The sequence below is a fragment of the Musca autumnalis genome, unplaced genomic scaffold, assembly GCF_047663935.1.
Source record: "Musca autumnalis isolate F117 unplaced genomic scaffold, ASM4766393v1 scaffold_2, whole genome shotgun sequence".
In the NCBI taxonomy this organism is placed as follows: Eukaryota; Metazoa; Arthropoda; class Insecta; order Diptera; family Muscidae; genus Musca; species Musca autumnalis.
Window position 1 is genome coordinate 127,370,515 of NW_027411755.1, and position 26,483 is coordinate 127,396,997.

Genomic DNA, 26,483 nt, shown 5'->3' on the forward strand with positions numbered 1-26,483 from the left:
GACTTAAAGATCGCCGGTTCGGTATTTTGTTCACTTCTGGCAAGTACAGCTGTATGCGCCAAGGCATCCACACCTAAAACAACCGAACCACAATCACTTGATCTCGACGACACACGGCTTGTGGTCTCACCAACGCTTGCTGCCGGTACTGGGTTATTTAGGCCCTATACCGCATCTTCCCCTTTTTTTCCTCCCCATCGTAGTTATTTATTTTAGGGGAACTACCACGATCCATTTTTGGTCCGCGACGTATCCGTTGAGTGCAGAGGAGAGAAGAGCAGACATCTATTAGAGGTTGTTCTCTGTTAGTTACAACTTATCTGACTCAGCATACTGAGGATCCAGAGAGGTTGGAGAGTCGTGTTGGATCAGATCTGTAAAAGCTTCTCAGACAGTTCTGATTCAACATATCACAACAACCCCTTCTCATCTGCCACCTAGTAGAAGAATGGCATCTTTCCAAGGGATAAAAACTATATTCGTACTTTCGAGCTATTGTGTGAGCTCTAGCTTAACGACAGTAATTACACACATAGTATGCCAACCTCTTTCAAGTTTTACTTGCCTTAAGCATTTATTCTATGCTGAGGCAATTGGGCGAAAGATAAGGCACTGGCGTCACTATCTACTGCGAAAATCAAACTCTAATATAAGATTAAAGATATCTGTAAAGTTTTTCAAGCAGATATTCTTGGTAACAGGATAGCAGCAGAGTTGGTTAGATGACCTGAAGTCATGAGTCATAAACATGCGGGAAACGGATTAGCAGATGAACTAACTTGGTGTGGCTCTAAGTCCATCCATAAACCAATTGATGAATCTTTTGACCATCTCTGTACTGCTACATCGGCAAACTACGAGGAACCTATCTTGGGAAAAATATTCATAGTAATCTGGCCTGAAAACCACTCTGGGACTCAATACGGGTCATTGTAGAGATTTCGCACTTCAAATTGGGTTGACAGTGGAGTCAACTATTTCACACTATATGCCGAAATGCATAAGAGAAAGAGACGATGTCGAGCATCTACTGTGCAGGAGTCATTTCTAGCTGCATTGATTACTGGATAAATATGAGATAGATACCCTAAACTTCTTATCAGACACATCGGTCACTGTTTTATTCGATGGCTGCGCATCCAATAGATTATTTTGGGACCAAAAACAATTTTCGGGACTCATCAAGGGAACAAGTTAAATTTGGGGTCCGGAAATTTTTTATATTTTTACCAAAGATACTCTTTGCAGTCCTGAGTACAACAATATACATTTTTCTTGCGGAAGTCCATACATACCGTGATATGGGCCTTCAAAGTCCCATAAGTACCCACTATTTGTTCTAATATTTTTTACAGTTGATCAAGGCAATATGGGTATCAATGTAAAGCCTGCGGTTACATATCCCACCTAAAATTATAAGGTTTTGTGAGTGACCAGCGTTCGGCCGGAAATTAAAGACTTACACCTATGAACAAAATCTAACACCGGCTAAGCAATTAAAATTTTAGAGACATTCAGGGTTTTACAAATATACCCACATTCCCTTTATCAGCGGTAAAAATATGAGAAAAAACATGGATATTTACGTAACTGGAAGAACAAGTCTCGTTTAGTGCACCTCTGGGATCGGGCTGCAATTTTTACCATGGGTAGTCTTAGTGTGACGTAGGGGATGAATGATACCAAGCAACGGTCTTGACCGGCTTTAACATAGCAAAGCCCAGGATTTATCTCGGTCCCTCTTTCATCTCAAGTGGACACTGACCTCCCCGTGGTGTCACCTGGGGAGCTGCCTTTAAGTTAAAAACTTGGGTTGGGCGTTGGGCTAGTAACTCACCCCGTCAAAACACCGCCTACTATGAAAAAACAAAGAAAAAGAAGAAAAACAAACCCCTCTAAAGTTGACGAACCCCGCAAACGTTTTAAGGACCATGATCTGCGAATCTGCACCTGGAATGTCAGGACTCTCTACAGAGCAGGTGCAATTTGCGCACTGGCGGATGTACTTGACAAGTACAATGCTGATATTATCGCCTTACAGGAAGTGCGATGGAACCGGGCAGATGTAAAAATAACAAACGATTACGCATTGTATTATAGCTGCCATGAAACGAAACATGAGCTAGGTGTTGGATTTATGGTAAATAGGAGGCTTAAAAATCTCGTCTCCAGCTTCACTCCTGTTGATGAGAGAATTGCCACAATCCGAATAAAAGCAAAGTTTTTTAACATCAGTCTCATATGCGCCCGAAGACCGAAGAGAAAGATGAACAGACCAAGGATATATTCTACGAGCGCCTAGAGAGAGTATATGACAGCTGCCCTGGCCACGACATTAAGATTGTTCTAGGAGATTTTAATGCTAAAATTGGAAGGGAAAATATATTCGGTCCCACGGTCGGCAAATTCAGTCTTCGTAAGGTAACATCCGACAACGGAATGAGGCTGATTGATTTTGCAGCGGCAAAGAACATGGTAGTGAGCAGCACCAGATTCCCACACCTCGACATACACAAGGCTACGTGGATATCCCCGGATGGGAAAACAAAAAATCAGATTGATCATGTTGTGATAGATGGAAGACACTCGTCCAGTGTGTTAGATGTCCGATCGATTCGAGATGCGAACATCGATTCGGACCATTTCCTTGTGGCAGCCAAGGTACGCACTCGTCTTAATGTTGCGGCAAAAGTGCGATCTAACACAGGACGGAAGTTGGATGTCGAGAAGCTGCAAACACAACAGACAGCACAAGCCTACTCCGCTCAACTGACTCGCATGTTGGAAAACAGCACTCTTTGTCCCGATAATGTAGAAGCACGTTGGCAAAGAATAGCCCACTCCCTCCAGACTGCCGCAAAAACCATACTTGGGTACCAAAAACCTCCACCTAAAAATTTATGGTACGATCAGGAGTGTCGTAAAGCTACAGAAGAAAAGAACGCGGCATATAGAGCAACACTGCATTCAGTAGCAACACGAAGAACGAAAGAAACTTATCGGGAGAAGAGTAGAGCGGAAAAGCGTATTTTCAGAAGAAAAAAGAAGGAGCAAGAAAAACGTGAGCGTGAGAAACTCGAGATGTTCAGGAGTCAGAATGAAGTCCGAAAATTTTACCAAAGTGTAAAACACCAGACTGAAGGATATGGTGCAGGCACATTCTCCTGCAAAGATGACCAAGGGAATCTGGTAACTGATACAGATAGCGTACTGAGGATCTGGAAGGAGCACTTTATGAAGCTCTTAGTATCGAATATGGGTGGCGATGAAGATACCCCAGAACCAATTGTAAATGACAATGTTGAATGTCTACCACCTAGCCAAAGCGAGGTTACGACAGCCATTAATCGGCTGAAAAACAATAAGGCAGCAGGAGCTGATGGACTTCCCGCCGAATTGTTTAAGACCGGTGGCGAAATGCTGGTAAGGAGTATGCATCAGCTAATTTGCGAAATTTGGCAGGAAGAAAGCATACCCAACGATTGGAACCTCAGCCTACTATGTCCCGTACATAAGAAAGGAGACAAAACGGTTTGTGCAAATTACCGAGGTATAAGCCTCCTTCCCATCGCATATAATGTGTTGTCGAGCATAATGGGTGAACGGTTAAAACCCATGGTCAATGAAATAATCGGGTCATACCAATGCGGTTTTAGACCTGGTAAGTCGACAATTGACCAAATCTTCACACTGCGCCAAATATGCCACGAAAGACAAATCGACACATACCACCTATTCGTCGACTATAAGGCCGCGTTCGACAGCCCAATTAGAGCAAAGGTGTTTCAAGCCATGTCTGAGTTTGGCATCCCTGCAAAACTAATTCGACTATGCAGGATGACATTGGCTGACACAAGATCAGCGGTTAAAATAGGAAAGAACCTCTCCGAGCCTTTCAACACAAAACGAGGTTTCAGACAAGGTGACAGTCTATCGTGTGACCTATTTAATATCCTACTGGAAAAGGTCATACGAGATGCTAATATATATACGGCCAGAGACAAAAACAGCACGATATACAATAAAGATGTAATATTGCTTGCATACGCAGATGACATAGACATAACAGGTAGATCAGCGCGAGCCGTAACAGCCACCTTTGGAAAAATTGAAAAAGAGTCTGCCAAAGTGGGTCTGGCAGTCAACGGCGATAAGACGAAGTTTATGCTATCAACACGCAAGTCGTCCAGTAGACTCGGACCAGCTGTGGATGTTGATAATTATAAATTTGAGATAGTAAATGACTTTATCTACCTCGGCACCGCCATAAATAAAATCAACAATATAAGACTTGAAATTAAGAGAAGAATAATATTGGCCAACAGATGCTACTTTGGTCTAAGTAAACAGTTTAAAAGTAAAACCACCTCTCGTCAAACAAAACTTACGCTCTACCAGACACTGATACTACCCGTACTTATGTATGGATCTGAAGCATGGGTACTTGCGAAAGCAGATGGGGCAGAACTTGGTGTGTTTGAGAGAAAAATTCTTCGAAAGATTTAGGGACCAATATGCGTTGACGGTGAATACCGACGTCGTATGAACCACGAGCTATACCAGCCGACCGACATCGATATAGTAAAACGTATCAAACTACAACGATTGCGTTGACTTGGCCATGTCAGCAGGATGGATAAAGATGCCCCCGCCAAAAAGGCATTTGAAGACGAGTCACTCGACGGTATACGCCCCAAGGGAAGGCCAAAACTCCGATGGAAGGACCAAGTTGAAGAAGATATCACAGAACATGGCATCGAAAATTGGAGAAGTAAAGTAAAAGATCGGTGCGTTTGGAAATCTATTCTTAGTTCGGCTTATGGAACAAGACGTTCTGTTTAATACAAAAGCCATCTAAGGTAAAGTCCTATTGACCCTCATCACAACAATATATAGCCTTCCCGGGGGAAGTCCATACTTCCCGAGATATGGGTCTTGACATTTCGGGAGGTGCCAATAAAGAAGTCAACGGTGTTAAAGTAAGACGGTTCCGAAATGTCAAGACACATATCTCGGGAAGTATGGACTTCCCCGGGGAAAACTAACTATATAAGGACTACCTATGGCAAAAATTTCAGCCCGATCCGAATGTGTCCATAAAGAAGTCAACGGTGTTAAAGTAAGACATTTGCGATATATATATGAAGATTCATATCACGGGAAGTATGAACTTCACCGGGGAAAGCTATTGTTGTGATTAGGTACCCAAGGACTACCTATGGTACAATTTTCAGCCCGATCTGAGAGGTGCCCATAAAGAAGTTAACGGTGTTAAAGTAAAATAGTTCCGAAATGTCGAGACTCATATCTCGGGATGTATAGACTTCCCCCGGAAAAACTATATATCTTTGTGATCAGGGTAACAAGGACTACCTATGGTACAATTTTCAGCCCGATCTGAGAGGTGTCCATAAACAAGACAACGGTCTTAAAGACAGACATTTCCGAAATGTCAAGACCCATATCTCGGGAAGAATGGGAAATTTATATGTCGTTGTGACCAGGGTGCCTAGGACTACCAGTGGTAAAAATTTCAGCCCAATCTGAGAGATGCCCCTAAACGAGACTTAAGCCAAATTTCAACTTGATGTGGAACCAGGCGTCCAGGTTAACATAAGCGTTATTGAGCTAATTTTGCAGAGCTTATGTTTTCATCTGAACATAATTTCGACTCAACGTCTCCATAAGGTCATGAGTTTCACCCCCGACAAAAACGTCTCCCATTTTTGCAGCGGTTTTTAGACTTTCCATTAGTAATGCCAAACCCGTTCAGCACATTGTAGGGTACCTACGTATGATGTACTCGTACATCATACATAAAATCGAAACTTGTATGACATGCAGAATACAAATGTTTTTTTTTTTTTTTTTTGCCGCTAAGGCGGTTATGTCGTAATTTATTAGCGTATATATGCTGCTGTACTAAGACAAAGCTTGTTTCTTCTTCTGTTTGTGCTGACAATAGCAGAATTGAGTTGAATTTGTTTGTATTCCCGGGTTTTTTTTTTTTTTTTTTGCTTTGCAAAGACAGCAACGCCGACAACAACAGCGTATTTAACAAAAAGTAAATAAATAAAACATTTTGTTTTATTATGTCATTAAACTAAATTTAGCAATCAATGTATTGAAAGCAAAACGGCTCTCACATATGTAGGTACTTTGTTGTTGTTGGCTGACAGACTGGCTGGTCGGTTGGTTGGTAAGATGGATGACGTTTTGTGCAGCTCAGCAGTATGTATGCATGCGTTTGTAAACATGAATTCTATTTTGTATGAAATGTTGTTCTCCGGTTTGACTTATTTCATGGCATTGTCTCAGCAACTGATTTAATTAAGCCTCGTCATCATATCATGGTTTTTGTTGTTGTTGTTATAAACAATTAAGTGAGATAAAACCGTTACTAGTTTCGATTTTTTGTCGATTTTGTGATTCTATCTATTTCCACGTTTTTGTTGTTGGATATCTATTTAATTGGACTTTTGCCATTTTACGGTCAAATTCAAAACAGGTGTACGTGTTTTAAGGTACAAAGTTCACAACGTCAAAATTAACATGGTTTCAAATAAACATTAAATATGTGTTTTATGACATTGATCTTATATAGTTCAGTATTCCTAGTAAAATAGGAGCAAAATCTCAATACTTGGAGTAATACAGGGTCCCCATAGAAATCCCAATAGAACGGACTGGGCTTCAAAATTGTGGGGAAGCAATAGCTTTCACACAATTGAGGAAGTCGAAGGAGCGGTGGATTCCCTAACCAATACTCTACTGTCACCTATCGTGGTAAGAAATCCCAACCGGTTTGATGGAACAAAAAACAAGCTAATCTTCGTAAAGTAGCTAGGAGATCCTACAATAATGCCAGTATGACGGAACTCAGTACGGATTGGGAGGCCTTCAAGTTTAATTTCAATAAGTACAAGAGTGAAATCAAGAAAGCTAAGCGGAGCTCTTTGGTTTTTTTAGTGAGTCTATAGGTTGAGTTAATGAAGGGTCTAGGCTTCCGAAGATACTATCTAAGGATCCCAGAACAAATTACCTATACCGGATGGCATAATACCGGCGAAGATTTTTAAGACCTGCCTGCACTTCTCGCATATATCTATTCTAAGAAAATAAGTAAAGTTGGCCCCAAACCGGGAAAACCGAGTCTCTCATATCAATTAGTCTTTCTTCCTTTCTATTAAAGACGATCCAAAGGTTACTGGATCAGGAAATTAGGACACAATTAGATTCCAAACAAACCAGTAGATCTCAGCACACCTACACCAAGGCAAATCATGTTTGGGAACGTTGAGAAGAATATGGAGAATTCAAACTTCATCTTGCGAACTTTTCGCGATAAATGAGATTCTATCGCCTGTGAACTAAGGTGGTGATCTATGCCTTTAATGTGGTAGTGCTGATAAGCGACAAATTTTTACCAACCCTGTCTGACCTTTTGCAAATTGCTTTGGTACAAATGGCAAGTTGGGCCCATGATAATGTTCTTGGAGTAAACTATTCACAAGAAAATGCAAAAAGTTATGGAGGAGCGCAAGAAGAAAAGACCTATTGCACTCTACTCCTACAAGAACTCAATTGGAAAAGTTAGGGACTGACAGCACAAGTCATACACTGGCTGTATGTAACCGCTGCCCTGCCCATTCTCTCCAACGGTGGACTTCTTTGGTGGCAATTACTGGGAAAGTGTCCAAAGGACGCGTCAATACTGATTACCAGCTCAAGTAAAAACACAGCGCAGGTCGCCTGGATCTTCGAACTCTGAATATCCTGATCCGGTTTCAGGCGTTTACTCTGATAGAAAGGGTACTTCTATAGACCCTTTCTGAAAGAATGGGTACTTCTATAGATCCTTTCTCAAAGAAAGGATGCTTTTATAGACCCTTTTTGAAAGAAAGCATTCTTTTATAGACCCTTTCGCAAAGAAAGGGTGCTTGTATAGACCCTTTCTGAAAGAAAGGATACTTCTATAGACCCTTTCTTAAAGAAAGGGTGCTTCTATAGACCCTTTCTTAAAGAAAGGGTGCTTCTATAGACCCTTTCTTAAAGAAAGGGTGCTTCTATAGACCCTTTCTTAAAGAAAGGGTGCTTCTATAGACCCTTTCTTAAAGAAAGGGTGCTTCTATAGACCCTTTCTTAAAGAAAGGGTGCTTCTATAGACCCTTTCTTAAAGAAAGGGTGCTTCTATAGACCCTTTCTTAAAGAAAGGGTGCTTCTATAGACCCTTTCTTAAAGAAAGGGTGCTTCTATAGACCCTTTCTTAAAGAAAGGGTGCTTCTATAGACCCTTTCTTAAAGAAAGGGTGCTTCTATAGACCCTTTCTTAAAGAAAGGGTGCTTCTATAGACCCTTTCTTAAAGAAAGGGTGCTTCTATAGACCCTTTCTTAAAGAAAGGGTGCTTCTATAGACCCTTTCTTAAAGAAAGGGTGCTTCTATAGACCCTTTCTTAAAGAAAGGGTGCTTCTATAGACCCTTTCTTAAAGAAAGGGTGCTTCTATAGACCCTTTCTTAAAGAAAGGGTGCTTCTATAGACCCTTTCTTAAAGAAAGGGTGCTTCTATAGACCCTTTCTTAAAGAAAGGGTGCTTCTATAGACCCTTTCTTAAAGAAAGGGTGCTTCTATAGACCCTTTCTTAAAGAAAGGGTGCTTCTATAGACCCTTTCTTAAAGAAAGGGTGCTTCTATAGACCCTTTCTTAAAGAAAGGGTGCTTCTATAGACCCTTTCTTAAAGAAAGGGTGCTTCTATAGACCCTTTCTTAAAGAAAGGGTGCTTCTATAGACCCTTTCTTAAAGAAAGGGTGCTTCTATAGACCCTTTCTTAAAGAAAGGGTGCTTCTATAGACCCTTTCTTAAAGAAAGGGTGCTTCTATAGACCCTTTCTTAAAGAAAGGGTGCTTCTATAGACCCTTTCTTAAAGAAAGGGTGCTTCTATAGACCCTTTCTTAAAGAAAGGGTGCTTCTATAGACCCTTTCTTAAAGAAAGGGTGCTTCTATAGACCCTTTCTTAAAGAAAGGGTGCTTCTATAGACCCTTTCTTAAAGAAAGGGTGCTTCTATAGACCCTTTCTTAAAGAAAGGGTGCTTCTATAGACCCTTTCTTAAAGAAAGGGTGCTTCTATAGACCCTTTCTTAAAGAAAGGGTGCTTCTATAGACCCTTTCTTAAAGAAAGGGTGCTTCTATAGACCCTTTCTTAAAGAAAGGGTGCTTCTATAGACCCTTTCTTAAAGAAAGGGTGCTTCTATAGACCCTTTCTTAAAGAAAGGGTGCTTCTATAGACCAGAGTGAGGCAGAGAAAATTTTTGGGTCTCTCTTGTGCTCTCAATGAGCGTAAATTTGTTGTTGTTCACAACGTGTTAGCATCTACACAGGCTGTGAGCGATAACAAATTTACGGTCACTTAGAGCACATGGGCTCTCTTGTGAGTCACAATGCCTACCTTTGCTATAGACCCTTTCTTAAAGGAAGGGTGCTTCTATAGACACTTTCTTAAAGAAAGGGTGCTTCTATGGACCCTTTCTTAAAGAAAGGTTGCTTCTATATACCCTTTCTTAAAGAAAGGGTGCTTCTATAGGCCCTTTCTAAAAGCAAGAAATGGTGCTTCTATAGGCCCTTTCTAAAAACAAGAAATGGTGCTTCTATAGACACTTTCTGAAAGAAAAGGTGCTTCTATGTTGACACCATCGACACCGACCACAGCGACATGGCCTGAACCTTTCACGATGACTTCCTTTTCGAAGTTGGAGAAGTGAAATGGGTAAAAGCTGACGAGCGAAAAAGGTTCGAAGTCGATTGTACCCAATTCACAACAGGCGAATATGAAGAGGATAAGATCTCCTGTGGTTAGTTGCATAGACGATGGTGAGCCATCAGACGGACAATCATTAGACTTCTCTCGCGAAGTTAACTTCTTCTTGCAAAACAGGGGATGTGTTGTTGATGTTAGGGGATGCCTAAATAAATACCAAAAAGGGGGGCGGCGTGACCCCGGGCCTCCCCTCTGGTTACGTCGGTGCCCTAGATGGCCTTTCAGTGACAATTATTGGGTTTTGTGATTTGCTGTCTGAGGAAGATCATAACCTCTGTGGACAACTAATTTTAATATTCTACTTTCATTTGTGGCTGTGGTTTACAGTTTACATTGGCTGGAGATAAGACCTACGTTGAAAAGAAAAAAAAAACGGTGCTATAAATTATTGTGGTTTGGCGGCAGTGGAGTGTAATTTGTTCATTACTCTCGATTAAGATATTGATTACATTTAGGTAGGTTTCAATTACAACATTAAGCTTTTATAGTTTCAATCATAAATAAAATGTATTATGTTAATTTGCTTTACTATTGTTCATAAAAAAGTGTTGAGTTATTCGCAATTATTGTGGGTTTCTTCTACAAATTAGCTAAACTCAGTCCCCTAGTTACAGTACAACAAAAATAGTTTCAAAGTGATTTTTTTTTCGCATACAATAAACACGTTTTTTAAGGTGAACAAATAAAACTACAACAACAAGTCAATACTAAATTTTTATTTGTTTTAAAAAATGTGACTCGAAATTTGGCGTTGTGACGTACATGCTTCCCTTTGCTTTGTTTCTTTGCAAAGACCTGTGTAAAAAAGACAAACATTTTTTGGCAAATATTCAAAAACACCGTCGCACAAGAAAAAAAGAAGAAATGACACAAATTTACGCATTTCTAGATTTTACTTTTAAAAACAAAAACTAAAAATATAAATACAAACACCATTTATTTTATGGAACAGATAAATTTAGTTGATATTATTATAGAAACAATCACTTTGAATGATGTTAATGACTTTCACACAAAGATTCGTACATAATTCAAAATTTTTGAGGGGAAATGTTCCATTATATTTAATGTTAGTGAGTAGCGGGGTAGGAAGAGGTCATAATGCAGTACATGGCAATAAATAATTTCCAATTCGATATCAATTATCAACCAAAAAGTAAATCCCACGGCGGCCGGTTCTTTGCACCGAATTGACTCGGATAAATATTCGACCAGTAGTGGGATTCTCTAACTAATTTTTTGAGTTACCGACAAATGTCGGTAAAATTAAAAACCTTATAATTCCGGTAATTAGCGATGTTTGCCGGTAAGTTGGCGATGAATAAATAATAGTCGTAAAGTTCTACATATAGCAAGAGCGTTGTCAACTTTAATTTGCATCTCCCGGCTTGTCTTCAACATCGTCGTCCGAATACGAGATACCTCCGAACCACTAGTTGTTGTTCAGTGCTCCGGAAACGCATTCCTTCAATTCAATTGCAATGATCTCCGCAACAAGGTCAACAAAATTGTGGATTTTTTGATTCGAAAAAACACATCATGGTGCCGCGATCTAGGAAACAAAGCTCACCGTCATCTGTTGTTGTTGAAACAGTGTTTATTATTGTATGTTTGGGTGTTCGTTCTTCGGCTCAATCTGGCTCTGGGTCTATCTCCAGTTCCAGGAATGTGGCTGCTTCGATGGGATGTAACCACAGGTCCACTGGCGTTAGATGAGTAGGTTTGCAGTGCAGTTGAAAAGGTTCAGTGTGTTGTGCGAGCCTATGCCGCATGCTGGGCAGATGTTTTGCACGGTGTGATCAATCTTTGCCCTATAAGAATTTAGGCGACTGCAATATCCCGAGCATAGTTGAGCCAAAACTACTCTGGTTTGTCGTGGCAGCTGACGGTCCTCAGCTGCAATAGTGGGGGATATACTCCGAGGGCTTTATTCACACTATATTTGCTTACGGCCATAGCAACTGCGTCCGTGTGAATGCTATTTAAACCTGCTCAATATGCCTGTTGATCTAGGTGTTCTCTCGTCGTCTCTGCTGGGAAGTTTGGTCTCATTTCCGGTATTCCACGAGCAGGTATATGGCGAGCGGCTGCAGCAATAGTGATGAACCGGAACATCAGAAGGATTGGGCAGTTTTCTGAGGCGGTGATTGGTTAACTATCTGAAACTCGGCCACTCAGCTTTCCCATGATTGACGAAAGTGTGGCGTTTAAAGGTGATAAAATCGGGCGGTCTGCTATTTGTGACAATTATGGCGAGATGGTCTGATTGACAGAATTGACAGGTCGCCAGGTGACGTAATTTGTCAGACCAGGTGACACGATGGTTATGTATGGCGAACTGTGACACTCTCCTCTAATTCTGGTAGGGGCTTCCTCATTGACCGAGCAAAACGTAGAGCCTTTAATCTGCCCAGCCAGTGATGTACAGCTATGGTTGTTTCCGAGGACCGAATGCCACATCTCATGATGAGCATTAAAGTCCTCCAAGACCAGACGGTTATGACCTTCCATGTACAGGTTATTAGAGTCAGGCTCAAGCGAGATAGGTCTGTATTGAACAGACTGGTGCAATAGGAAAGTTAATTCCCCACTTCGACTTCTGGTGCGATCGTTCCTAAATACGTTGTAACCATCACAACGATGTTAGCTGCAGTTGTTGTTGAGCTTGGTTTCTTGCACCGCCGGGACACTAATATTCTTCCGACTCACGAAGTCCACTATTTCCTCGATCTTACCTCGGAGTCCATTGCCATTAAATTGGAAAAAGTATGAATTTTCTAGGATTGGAACAACAACGGCAGGTGTTGGGGGGACTTTCGTAATCTGCCGACGACGGCATGCTGTGCTCACGCAGCATACAGCAACATAGTCCTTGTCGTAGTCCCTCACGTAGACATGTAAATGGTGGAATTACTGCAGAATTCAGCAACAAAGTGTAGCTGCTCCGAGGAGAGCAACACAGAGTTTTCCAAGGATGGTTGAATCCCCTGAACGGTATTACGAAATTCCACATATTCCAGGCGGCTTAGAGATCGATTCGTATGCGAATGTTTTCACTATCATGCCTCTTACATAGTCCGTCCATAGACCGCGGAGATGATTTGTGCAGGTCAACGAAAAAAATCCCACCGTTCACTACTAACTACATATAATAATAATAATTGTTCCACAAACATTCCATACGGGACAAGGGAGACTGCTCTCATATCAATGAGTGCATCCCGATTCATATTAGCTCAATGATAAGGGACCTTCTGTTTATTGCCGAGTCCGAACGGCGTGTCCTAAGACACCACTTGTAGAGAAGTTTCATATGGCTGAAATACTCAGGAAATGTCGCCAACATTACTGAGGGGTATTTTGCCACCGTTGAAATTTTTGATGATGCCTGGCCGGGGAATCGAACCCACGACCTTTATCGTGCAAGGCCGGTGTGCATACCATTGCACCATGGTGGCACCCTTATATGTTAGTATACTACTACTTATATGTTAGTATAAACAAGGTTTGCCGTACGAATTGGGAGATTATCAGGCATATTGATACATTAAAAATAAATTTGCAACAGCAGTACATCTTATTTCACCGATACCGGCTACGCGACTAAATATTCCCTTTAAAAATGGAATATTTTTCCAACAGTTGCAATCAAAAGCTCCAGAGCTTTACAATGATACCCATATGATAAATATCATTGATATTTACAGGACTTTAAAGGCCCATATCTCGGGAGGTATGGAATTGTGGAAGAAAAAATTTATATAAGTATACTGAGGACCCTAAGGGCTATCTGTGGTATATATGTTTCATCAAGATCGGGAACCGGGCCCTAAACTCGACTTATGCCGAAAATGCCATGATAGAAATATTCGCGGGATATAAAAAACATCACCTCCAACTATTATAAACTAGTTCATGTTGTCGAATGCTTATAGCGTATGGAAGTCCTCGATTCATATTGATTTCGTTCTCGTACAACGGCGTATTTTTGTAATTTGGATGAAATTTCTTTACAGCCTATGAAATACTAGCATTTACACTACAGAAGTATTCTCATTATGGCATTTAAAGTGAACAGCCACCCACTCAGACCGACGCCACACCGGCTTTTATATTAAATTTCATTCATGTCAAAAAGCAACAAACCATGAATGGAATTTTGCAATATAGGTATCCCTCTATAATGGAATTATTTATTATTAAATCATCTATCTGATGTTATCTAAAATAACACAAAAGCAAATTAGGTACCAACTTATACCTATCAATATGTGCGAAGGTATGTGTATATTAAATACTAATTAAAATACATTTAATTGATTAGATTACAAATGGGGGATAGTGTAGCAGCGCTCAACTAACTGATGGCACACATTCATCAACGAACGATAATGAAAGAATGCAAAAATAGAAAGTAAGATAACCATCTAACAAGGTATAAAATGTATGTAAATAACGAATATAAAAATGTATATTTGTTGATATGTAGTAATTGCATGTGATGCGATATTTAAACCCATCCGCATTCACACAGAACATTTTGAGGTACTACTAGGAAATTAAAAGCAGGTAATCTGCTTAAAAAGACTCACGGAAAAAGAATATAACCGACCACAAGACATTGCACAAAGAAGAGTTATTTATAATGTAAAACATTTTGCTTGTGGCCTACAATAATCTACCTTCACCATAGTAGTGTTGTCGTTGGATGCCGAAGAAAAGTATGAAAATGCAAATTCAAATCCTTTCACCAATCCATTTTGCTAATGGATTTGGATTCCCACTCAGCCGAAAGGACCGGTATATTTATGTGACGGCTTTGAACTTGTTTTAAAGGTCTTCCTTCACTTTCGAATCCAGTGTGTGTCCAGCAGGCAACAAGACCACCAATACCAACCAACATGCAATTGCAATTCGTGGTCAAACATTTCAAGTTCACAATGAACTGTGGCGCACATCACAATACACAAACAACCAAGAAGGTCTACAAAAATGATATGCATAAACAGTAATACAAACTTGGAACATGTTTGTGGCTTATGGCACAACACATTCGACAACACAGAAAAAGACAAAGAAAGACTTACCCCTGGAAATCAGTTCTAGGAACAGCTTTTTATTAAGTAAACACAAACACACGCGATTTTTCTTCACAAAATGATTTATTTTTATATTGTTGTCTTGTTTAGTTTTTTAAATTATTTTTTATATTTTTTGGCCTGTTCCTTTACTTCTGAAAATGGTAAAACCGGCAAAAGTAGTAAAAGTTGAAAACTGCTCCCATATGAATTGTATTGTGTCTGAAGTAAAGGAACGCTTTTCGAGTAAAAAGTTGTAAAACTTGAAGATTCTTGAACGTAAAGGAACAGGGCTTTTATTTGAAAGTTTTTCTGGAATATTTTTGAAAATTTTCCTTAGCTTTATTTGAAGCATCTCACAAACTTACAAGTCAAATTTGCACAACTGTTTCTCTCAATTTACTTTGCTGAGAGAATCTCAGAAAAAAAAAAAACGTGCGATTTGACATCCGAATAACAGATGATGATAAACAATGTTGCCAAATTATTCGAAATTGAAAACATTTGGCAAAAACTGTTATCGATAACTAACGGATTAATGTGCCGTTTCCACGGTACGTCGTTCGTTCTCTATTCGTTGTTCGGTCCATTAGTCCTTGGTCACACTAGATGGTTTTATTGAAACAATTTCATGAAATCCAGGGCTCCTAGGTCGATGTCCATACTAGAGTGAAATCATGAAGTTGCTGTAGAGGGGAACTCAATTTACGAATCCCTAAAAGTTTCAGTGAAACTTCTCTAGTGTGACCTTCGACTTACTACGAATAAATTGCTTATGGCTATATCACACCATATGTTTTTTCACATGTGTGTTGTCACTTGGGTATACTTATATACAGACCAGCTGATGTCATACATGTGAAAAAGCATATGGTGGGATATAGCCTTTATTTCCCCATACAAAATTCTGTGAGGGAACGACAATTTTTCTACATTGCTCAAGTAGAAATAATCTCTGAACGAGCAATAAATATGTCCCATCCGTAAAAAATGAGAGAATTTATCGAAAAAATAAATTATGACATGTCTAAATTCAAAAATTAATAATTTATTGAAAACACAAAAAATTTCAGAAAAATAGAAAAAGATGAATGAAAATTAATGAACTAAACACTTTATATAGGTGCAGATGGAATAAAGCTGCATTTTCTTTCTAATTCAACTCACACTTCTTGTCCACTAGTTCAAAAACGCGTAAAAAATTCGAAACAAAAAGGAAATAAATCACTGAAAGTCTTTATACACAAATATTGTTACGACATGTCACTCTCCTCTTAATTTTGAAAATAGAAATACATAAAAATAGCTAAATTTTCAGAATTAATGGAAAATATAAATGAAAAGTGTGAATTTAAATATAAAACATACATTCAACGGAATGGCTATTGTTTTTCCTGTTCATTTATTGTGTATTATGTGTGTTTTTTTGTTCAAATTTCCTTAAAAAACAAGAAACAAAAAGTGAGAAAAAATTAAGAAATGCTCTTTTCCAGAACCTGCAAGAAGCTACTATTTGTTACTATGATAGCATTTTTTCCTTAATATTATGGAAAAAATAGTAAAAATTAGTAGATTCTTGCAGTTCTGGAACAGACCATATGTTACTGTGAATGACGAATGGTGTCGTGGGGACGTGTTAATTCATGTACGTATTTCGACAGCCGAACAACGTAATAGGGCCAATAACGGATCGTATGTGCCGAGGACTTTTTTTAATAACTAAACATCTGCATGAATGCAAAAAAAATCCACTCATGCATTGATGCACAAGATGAGCACTCGCCTTTACGTTTTCGTACGATTCGCCATACAAATGCTCTATTCGTGCTCATTATTGCACTCATGAGACACTCACACATAAAAACAACACTTATGGGTACTCTGCACGATATGTTTTTTACATATGAGCTGTCACTTTGCGTATACATTTTGTATATAAAAAGTGACAACCCATATGTAAAATGCATATCGTGTAAAGTACCCATTATTCATTCAATTCACTAGCAGCGAGTAGCAGCAGTGCGTACAAAAGAGAGAGATAATGTTCCTACCATGGCACAATTACCCAGGTAGTGGCATCGTAAAATTGTGTATATGTTATGTCAAAACTTTCTTTATGTTGTTGGGGAAATTACAACAAAAATTATTTTTTTTTTTTAAAGGGATTTGACTTTTCATATTCGATCAGCTGGTGTGATACCACTACCTGGTAGTTCTGCCATGGTTCCTACTCACCACCATTCATACTCGCCACAACTCGGTAATCGTCTAATTCACCAAAATCGATATGAATAGGTCTGTATGATAACTCCGCAAGTGAAAGTACTTGCAAGTACTCAGCAAGTTCTCAGTAACCTCTCTCCTCTAATTTTACTCTCTCGAAGCTAAAAATTTGCAGATTGTTATCGAACAGCAATTTGCCAACACTTGCAAGAAGTCAGCTGATTTGATAAACAGGAAGAAGTTGGCAGAAATGATTAAATAAATAAATAATAAAATTTGCCAACACTTGCAAGAAGTCAGCTGATTTGATAAACAAGAAGAAGTTGGCAGAAATGATTAAATAAAAAAATACTCACCACAAAATAAGTTGTTTTACTTACATTATCGTTTTTATAGTTTATTTAATATTTTTTCCCTTTTTTATTTATGTTTATTTTAATAACCAAATGTTGTTTATGCTTTTGCCAAGAAGTCCGCCACAAAGAATTCGAATTTAAATCAGCTGATCAAACTTGCAAATTCTTACAAGAAAAATTTTCCTTGCAAAAACTTGTAAACAAAACGAACGACGTACCGTGGAAACAGGCTATTATTGTACCATGGTAACAGCAATAAGTCTGTCTGGTTACTTTCCCAGCAAGAATTGTCCAGCAAGAACTTTCTCAGAGAGTAAGGGGTTTTTATTCTCTTTTGCTAGAAAATTGTAAAAAGTAAACAGACACCTTCCCAGCAAAAACCAGCAAGCAATCAGCTGACTTGCCAAAACAGAACAATTTGTCCGCCAACAAAGGAAGCAAACACGTTGTATTTTATTAAAAATAAAAAAGAAAATAAAACAAAAAAGTATTTTTCCACTTTACAAATTTGTTCTCCATAAAACAATACAATTAGACTATGCAATTTCCACAATAAAATTGTTTTTATTGTTCACAAACATAAATCAACAAAAAACTAAAAACGGCTGATTGATTGTTTCCTGGAAGAAGAAGAGCTTGCAAGTGCTTGCTAGAAGAAATTTGTCCAGCAAGAATTTGCAAGCTCTCAGTGAAAGAACTGTCAAAATGTCTCTCTCAAATCGCTCTCTTTTGCTGGTTTTTTGTGTTAACAGACGACTTCCAGCAACAATTGGTACAAATTGTTACAAATTTTAGGGTAACCAGACACAGCTAATATGAGTTGTTCAAATTTGATGTGTCGCCAAATTACGCTATTTCAAACTGAATTGAATTTGAATTATGCCTTGTTCAGACTGACGGTAATTCGTTCTCTATTCGTTGTTCGACCCCAAATTACGATATAATTACTTCATTTCCCATACAAAATTTTGAGAACGAACAACGATTTGTGTACTTTGTTCAATTTAAATTACTCTCAGAACGACGATAAAATATGTCCCATCTCTAACAAATGAGAGAATTTATCGAAATAAATTAATTATGACAGGAAAAATATAAAATTTAAAATTTATTAAAAACCCAAAAATTTTTAGTAAAACTGCAAAAGCTGAATGAAAAGTAAACGGTTTAAGGACTAATAAACATTCAAATCATAGCAAATTTTCTATTTTCGTTTATTGCAGTTGCATTTCTTGTCCATCGTTTCAAATTCGCGTACAAATTTAAAAACAAAAATCAAATGCCTGCCAGAAAGTCTGTATACCAAAATGTTATTTTGGCAGGCGTCTCTCTCGTTAATTTTGAAAATAGAAAAATATTTTTATTTGCTGAAAACACCAAAATTGTGAGAAAAAATAGAAAAGATGAATGAAAATAATGTAATTAAATATTAAATAGATATCTGAAAGAAGAACAAATAGTTTTTCAGTTCATATCAATTAATTTTACTCGTCTTTTGGATGAAACTTTCTTTAAAATCAGAAAATAAAAAGTATGAAAAAATGAATCATGTTGCTATGAATTGTGTACCATGTCGTATGAACGGGTTAATTCGTGTACGTAATTATGAGAACGAACTACGTGATTCAAATTCTAGTATGAACATGGCATTAGAGCTGGCAAACCACCGATATTCCCAACATTAGATATTTTCGATATAATAGTTTAAAATATCGATTACTATCGATATTATCGGTAAGCTGTCACCACTATTAATTTGGAGATGAAAATGGCGGAAATGTCAATGCTTTTCTTGACATTTTGCACAAGTAGTTCACAATGCTAAGGAGAATAACAAATTGCTTTTATCTTATAAAAATATTAAAAAATACATTTTACCTTTCCGAAAAATATGTACGTGTGACTACGGGCTTATTTTCTCACACACACAAAACCGAAAAGCAGCGAAATTTCTATTTATTTAAATGAGTTTTGGGTTGGGGATTTTTGTTCCGATAATATCGATAGGCAAAATTATCTATCGATATTTAATTTTTAAAAAAAATCGATTTTATCGATAGTGCCATCGATTTTTTGTCAGCTCTAATTTGAACAGTGGTATTTGTATCGATAATTTTAAAACAGCTGTTCACACAATCATCTGTTTGTAAACATTAGGATCCGACTCTGAATGAACCACAATCGATTGATTTTTACAAAAGAAATAAATTAGTACAAAAAAATGATTGACTCCCCCGAAACTAAAAATGCCACACAAAATTATACCCTCTCACCAATTTGGTGTAAGTAAACAGATGTTACAAACCAAGGTCATATCTTTCCTTTACCACATACATATAGTGTTTTTAATGCCGATTCCAACGATGTATTTCTTTTGTTGGGGAAATGTATACTTACCGAGATATAACCCTCCGAAGTTCCGAAAATTCACTTGTTTACTCGGGAAAAAATTTACGATTTAAAAAAGTTTGTTCGCGTAGCCGAAATTCGCTCCTGTCCATAGGAGAAAGTCTTAAATCCCGAAGGCCGGCTACTTAAGAAAACTTACGATTTCAAGGAAATTTTTGTATTTTTTTCTGCGAAGTGTCGGTAAAGGAAATTTGGGCATAAGATGAATGTAGTGGCTGGACTCAGAAAGTTTTGAAATGTTCACTGGTAGGTCTTGGAATGCTGATTACGCCAATATGTATATCATTCATGGGAAATTCGTATTTCCCGAGATATAGGCTTCGAAAGTTCCGAAAAACCATATGATGGAACTCCTTTCCTTTACCGACCCACCGCTGAAAATTATGAAAAATTATGAAATACCGCAGATAGTGCTTTTTATCCCGATTCCAACGCTGTATTGATTTTGTTGCGGAAATGTATACTTCCCGAGATATGGGCCTTTAAAGTTCCACAATGGCCCTAGTCTAAAATTTTGGCAAACCACCGCAGAAAACTATGAAAAAATTACCAGAGATAGTGCTTTTACACCGAATCCAACGAGGTATTGCATTTGTTGAAATGTATACTTCCCGAAATATGGGCCTCAAAAGATCCACAAAGGCCCTAACCTATTTTTCTCTAAATAGCCGGCCTTCGGCCGGGATTTAAGACTTTCTCCTATGGCCAGGTGCAAATCTCGGGAATGGGAACAAAATCTTCTTTTAAATTAGATATTTTTCTCTAAATAGCCGGCCTTCGGCCGGGATTTAAGACTTTCTCCTATGGACAGGTGCAAATCTCGGGAACGGGAACAACATTTTCTTTTAAATTAAATATTTTTATTGGATTCGGTGTAAAAAGTACTATCTGTGGTAATTTTTTAATAATTTTCTGCGGTGGTTTGCCAAAATTTTAGACTAGGGCCGTTGTGGAACTTTGGAGGCCTATATCTCGGGAAGTATATATTTCCGCAACAAAAGCAATACATGGTTGGAATCGGGATAAAAAGCACTATCTGTGGTATTTTTTCATAATTTTATGCGGTGGTTTGCCAACATTTTATACTAGGGCCTTTGTGGAACTTTGGAGGCCCATATCTCGGGAAGTATACATTTCCGCAACAAAAGCTATACATGGTTGGAATCGGGATAAAAAGCACTATCTGTGGTATTTTTTTTCATAATCTTCTGAGGTGGGTCGGTAAAGGAAAGATAAGCCAAAGTTTCAAATCCAGCCACTACATTCAACTTGCTCCGAAATTTGTTCCCAAACCAAGTTCTCATCATGTTGTTATTCCATATTTACAGATTCACCCAGTTCCAGTTCGAAATCCTTTACTGATTCCAATGTGCTGGCATGTAAAGCGCGTTTGGAGTCTATAGCAAAAACCACCGTGGAGCATTTTCAAAAGTGGTGTCTCGCCGATAAACGTGGCCTACAACTATGTCTGCATATCGAAGCAATAAAAACTAAGCTTTTGGAACAAATGAATTCATCTTCGGCAGAAACTAATGACGACTTTACATTGTATCCCAATAGCATGAAAACACATTGTAACAATTTGGCAATTATAGCATCAATTTGCAGAGATATATCCACAAAGACCAAAGAATCCCTAAAACAATTAAAGGCCTTAAGTAAATTACCGGGAAGTTGTAATGAAATATTCTATCGTTCATGGCAACTAACAGAATTTGTGGAATTTCTAACAGAATTGGCGGAGCGTTATGAAAAGGAAGCCGAAATCAGACTGGCTGTGGCAGGTAAGTGTGGGAGGTGTTTTATTCTTAATTTTTGTTTTAAATTAGGTTGGTTTTTCTTTTAGAAAATCTTCCCCACTGTACCACTAGATCGGATCTTATACGTTGGACTTCTGCCTGGGAATATCCCCAGTATGTAGATTCCTATGTTCACAATATGTTTAAGTTTTTCAATGAAGAGATTGGAAGTAAAAACAAAAGTTAAAGACACAAATGCTTTTATTTTTTGTATGAAGAATTTTTTTTAAAACATTGTAAAAAAATTAAGCAAAGCCCATCTAAGCAGTACAAAAGCTAGTTATATTTTTCGAGATAACATCTCATAATTCAGTTCAAAAAAAAAAGTATAACAAAACAAAAATTTATAAATTCATTGAGAGCAAAGCCATGTAGCGATGAATGTATACATATGTTTATGATTTTCAAAATATTGTTTTTTAATTTTGTGCTGCAGCCAATGCCATTACAGTGAAACGCAACTCTTCGGGATCACGGGCCATAAATTCTTTGCATACACGGGCAGCATCTTGGACAAAAGTTTCGGCTGTTGTGGCACCATGTTTAACAGGGAATGATTTACGTCCATCCAACTCGTATAGGGTACCATCCACATTGACCAAAGCAATGAAATGATGATAGACTTTTTCCTCTGGATTGGCTGTGGTTTGACCCTCCTGGAAAATAAGAGTAAGTTGAGGAATTGTTTGTATTTAATATACCTAAACCGGTTATTGTAGAAAATAAAGATTAAATAAACAACTGCCATTTAGAAAATTTATGATAATGGCATCGCATGCAACAGAGTGCGTCATTTATGCAGTTAAGATAAAACAAATATTTGCTCAAATTTTTCTAAACTTTATCTGCATACAATAACCATATACCGTAGAGTACGTCATCCGCTTTTCATAAAATGCAATTTATGGCTTTTATGTGCTGTACCAGATAGACAAAGCTTCATAGAACTGATCAATTACAGGAAAAGCGAATAAGAGGATTTTCATTCCGCAATTTTGGGATTTACCCCAGATGAAAATATATTTTTGTGTTCAGAAAATTAACCTCTAGATCATAAGAATAGTATAAAATGATGGAATGTAAAATACTATCAAAACAGAATTCATTCTGATAAAATGATGTATGTACATGTTTACTGTACTTTATGTGGTCTTGAAAATTAAATAAATAACATTTTTCCTATCATTTTAGCCAAGTCAAGAACCCCACGTTGCCCGTTCCATTTTTCCTCTCATTTTAGCCATAAAGAAACCCCCTCTGAGGTAAAAATTTCACAGAAATCGCATAAGCCCAACATTTTCTTCTAAATTGAAAAATTTCTCCAATAGCCGACCTTCAGCTGGGGTTTTACGACATTCACGGCTGCGCGATTTTTGGAACTTTCAAGGCCTCTATCTCGGGAAGTATGGACTTCCCATAGATTAAATATATTTATATTGTTGTATTCAGGATAGTGAGACCTATTTGTGGTCGGATGGTAGCGTGTAAATCCGTGGTATTCAGAGCCCGTTATGACTATGATTTGGAGTATTCAAATATGGAAAAAAATGATAAATATTATTTTTTAAGTATTGCCTTGTTAGGGCGAAGGCCATTACTTCTGAGATTTTTAATTAATTTAATTGATAAATATTAAGTCTGTTTGATAACTTCGCAAGTAAAAAGTACTTGCAAGTTGTTGCAACTATTTGCAACCACTTCTCATTTCTCGTTTACTAAACAAGTTTGTTATCGAACAACATTTTGTAAGATTTGGCAAATTTGTACAAACTTTTGGGTTATCGAACAGGTCTATTACCAACCAATTTGAGAGACTATCCAATATTTTTCAGCTGTTTTAAAATTTTAACTTACCGTTGCCAATGCCTGATGATCTTCAGTTATACCCTTGTCATTTTCCAAGGCCTTGCCTCTATCTTCTGGTGATAAATCTTTGGCAGTTTCTAAGAATTTCTTCAAAGCACCATCTTCCAACTTAACACTGTTAAAAAAAAAAACATAAAATACAAATATTAAAGAAAAACAAAAACAACTAAAAATCATCAACACCTACTCCTCATTATTCGCCACACTGTGGATAAGGGCCACAGTACCGCAAGCATTCGATGTAAACTGACGCATATAGAACAACGATTTGGGATGGTCTTGGGCCTCGCCAGCCAAACGTTCATGTTCTTCGGCGCGATGTTTTTCATATTTATCCGAACAGGGGAATAGCAAAATAATGGATTTCACCGGTTTTGGAATCCATTCTAACATTTCCGGTTCCAAACCTACAACATCGGTAAGGGCCCACTCCTTCGACACTCCCAATTTATGTATGTATTTGGTTAATACCTACAAAAAAAGATTGAATGGTCAGATTATTTGCATGGCAATATGAGTCATATTTTAATAGCTAAGCGTCTAGTTGACGCCAAGGCTCATCCACCACCACCATTAACCCAAATAATAATAATTATTTATTTTTTAATTATTCTTTCTACTTACATCAGGATTAGATTCTAATGGTGTCCAAACTGAAGACATTTTTGCGTGAGATCAAAACTTGGCAAGCAAATTCCAAAAAAAGGATTTCTTATTTTAACAAGCGAGAAAAATGCCGGCTTTTGTTCGGTGGGAGTGTGACTTGTATTTGTATTCTTTTCTTTCTTTTTTGAAAAAGCTTTTTACTATGCGTCTCTGCTAAATTGTGGCGTTTGGCGACACTGCAAGTGAAAGTTTCCGTTGAAACTGCAATACGTCAAGCTCTCAAGGATATGAACACATTGAAAGCGAAAAGTTATGGTCGACAATTTTCCCGTCTTGTTTTGCGTCGATGCTTGGGGAAGACAAGTACCAAACTAGAGCCAAAATTATGAGGATTTATTTGACGTATACGCAATGAAATTGACATTTGAAATGCAGTGTGTTTATTAAATCAGGTTGTACCCCGTTTGCACTTATACCCCGGTTACATTTAACCGGATTAACCCAGTGGGTTTGGGTTTCAAATGTTAATTCCATAGCGCAAACAAACGTCAAATAAATCCTCATGAAGTGGATTAACCCGGCAAAAAACTCCAGTGTAACCGTACTATTAACTGGTTTTAATAAACCCACTGGGTTTCAAATGTCAATTCCATAGCGCAAATGTCAAATAAATCCTCATAAAGAAGCCTAATACCCCGTTTATATATAACCGGATTTAACAAACCGACTGGGTTTTAAATGTCAATTCCATTGCTTATATTTCAAACAAATCCTCATAAAGAAGGTTAACCCTGCAAAAAGCTCTAATATAAACAGCATATAACCCGGCAAAAAGCTCTAAAGGGGTGAGTAAATAAGCTGCCTTGCCTGCTTACCTTGCTTGCTTCTGATAAAAGAATAAAAAAGAAAAGGGCAACACAGTTCGAAATTTGCTCGGCCTTCTTTATTCTTTTATTTTTATTATGTCAGAAATGAAGCAGGAAAGCAAGGCAATCAGGCAAGGCAGCTTATGTACGCAGGCTTTTAAGGTTCTCAAGTCGATAGCCGGCAGTATGTACTTGGGGTGCTGCCAAAAATAGCAATAGGCCGGTCTGTGGTAATCTATGCGGTGTCAGTGTAGTATGCAAATGTTAGCGCAACATAGTGGAAGAATATTCAAAGGACTGCAATAGATTATCTCCTCATGACACGAATGGACCATTTTCATGAAGATGCGAAATTTTTGACGGTACATCAACACAACAAGATGTTGTCGATGCAGTACCCCTGCTTGGGGGTTACCGCCATGAGCATCCCTGGCACGTCAGGAGAGATCTTCATGATGTGGAGTGAGAGGTCCAAATGTATAAGCGATAAGCTCTACACCAGTGATTGTTTTGCAGCTTGCGTGCGTACAAACTTACTAACTCACTGTCAAAAGTTGCCAATATTTTGAATACATTCACATTTTTGTGTGCCCTTCTTGGTCGGCACTGCCATAGAACCATGGCACAATTACCAAGGTAGTGGTATGACACCAGCTGTTCGAATATGAAATGTTAAATCCCTTTATAAAAAAAATATTTTTGTTGTAATTTCACAAACAACATAAAGAAAATTTTGACATAACATATTCAACATTTTACGGTACCACTACCTGGGTAATTGTGCAACGTCTAGATCAGCCGAGATCATCCATGTATGTTAACGTGACTGCAACAACAACACATGTTCTTTTTATACTCATCTGCCGTGGTTTAGCAAAGCAAAGACTAATGCAATGCAATATTTTGAGCACCACCGGTCTAGATCAGCCGTGTGCACGGGCATCCACTGGTGGCTACTGTAAACTACTCTTACTTTTATTTCATCCACGATTTTAGATTAAAATTGTGTTTTCACAATTAAAAAACAATTTCGAAAAACCATGGAAAACGACAAGTGTTAAATTCTCCTATATTCTCTTAAATTTTGTTTTGCTCACCATTGGTCTAGATCAGGGGTAAGCACGCCTGTGTGCTAGCACACAGGCAAATTGTGAAAACGTACTCTTAGTTTTTTGTGAACCATAAACAATTAAAAGTTTATGCCATGGTTTAATAAGAAAGGTTAGCCAAAGCTTTATGTCAATTTAAATTTTTTCATTCGAGTATGCCTAAAACTTCAAAACAATATAAACAAACTGTGTATGTGTGTGTGGTGTTTGAATAATATGCCAAAGAATTTTAAAAACAATCAAATTCAATGATTTTTAAAATTGTTTTTAGACCATTTGTATGGAAGAAATTGGTGAGATTTGCATTGAAACAATCAGTTTATGATATTCACAACTCGATTATGTGGAGAAAACTTAACT

At 37.9% G+C, this 26,483-nt stretch overlaps 3 protein-coding genes across 3 annotated transcripts in view; 1 reads left to right on the forward strand and 2 right to left on the reverse strand.

Annotated features, from left to right (window-relative positions):
* papi (tudor and KH domain containing protein papi) overlaps positions 1–15,318 on the reverse strand; it is a 61,847-nt gene extending 46,529 nt beyond the window's left edge. Inside the window, exon 1 of the mRNA XM_073969282.1 lies at positions 14,899–15,318. The gene's annotated coding sequence lies outside the window, so the exon portion shown is untranslated. The remainder of the gene's footprint in view (positions 1–14,898) is intronic.
* Positions 15,319–19,561: 4,243 nt separating this feature from the next.
* On the forward strand, positions 19,562–21,872 carry LOC141394614 (uncharacterized). Its single transcript, XM_073969297.1, has 3 exons — positions 19,562–19,750; positions 21,206–21,661; positions 21,724–21,872. The coding sequence occupies exons 1-3, from the start codon at positions 19,690–19,692 to the stop codon at positions 21,861–21,863; spliced, it is 657 nt and encodes a 218-aa protein (XP_073825398.1). The 5' UTR covers positions 19,562–19,689; the 3' UTR covers positions 21,864–21,872.
* Uch (Ubiquitin carboxyl-terminal hydrolase) lies at positions 21,860–24,515 on the reverse strand. The gene is made up of 4 exons (XM_073969296.1): positions 24,167–24,515; positions 23,730–24,013; positions 23,531–23,657; positions 21,860–22,332 (listed from the first exon to the last, which is right to left on the reverse strand). Exons 1-4 carry the CDS (start codon positions 24,203–24,205, stop codon positions 22,096–22,098), a joined length of 687 nt encoding a protein of 228 aa, XP_073825397.1. The 5' UTR covers positions 24,206–24,515; the 3' UTR covers positions 21,860–22,095.
* Between the last annotated feature and the right edge of the window lie 1,968 nt (positions 24,516–26,483).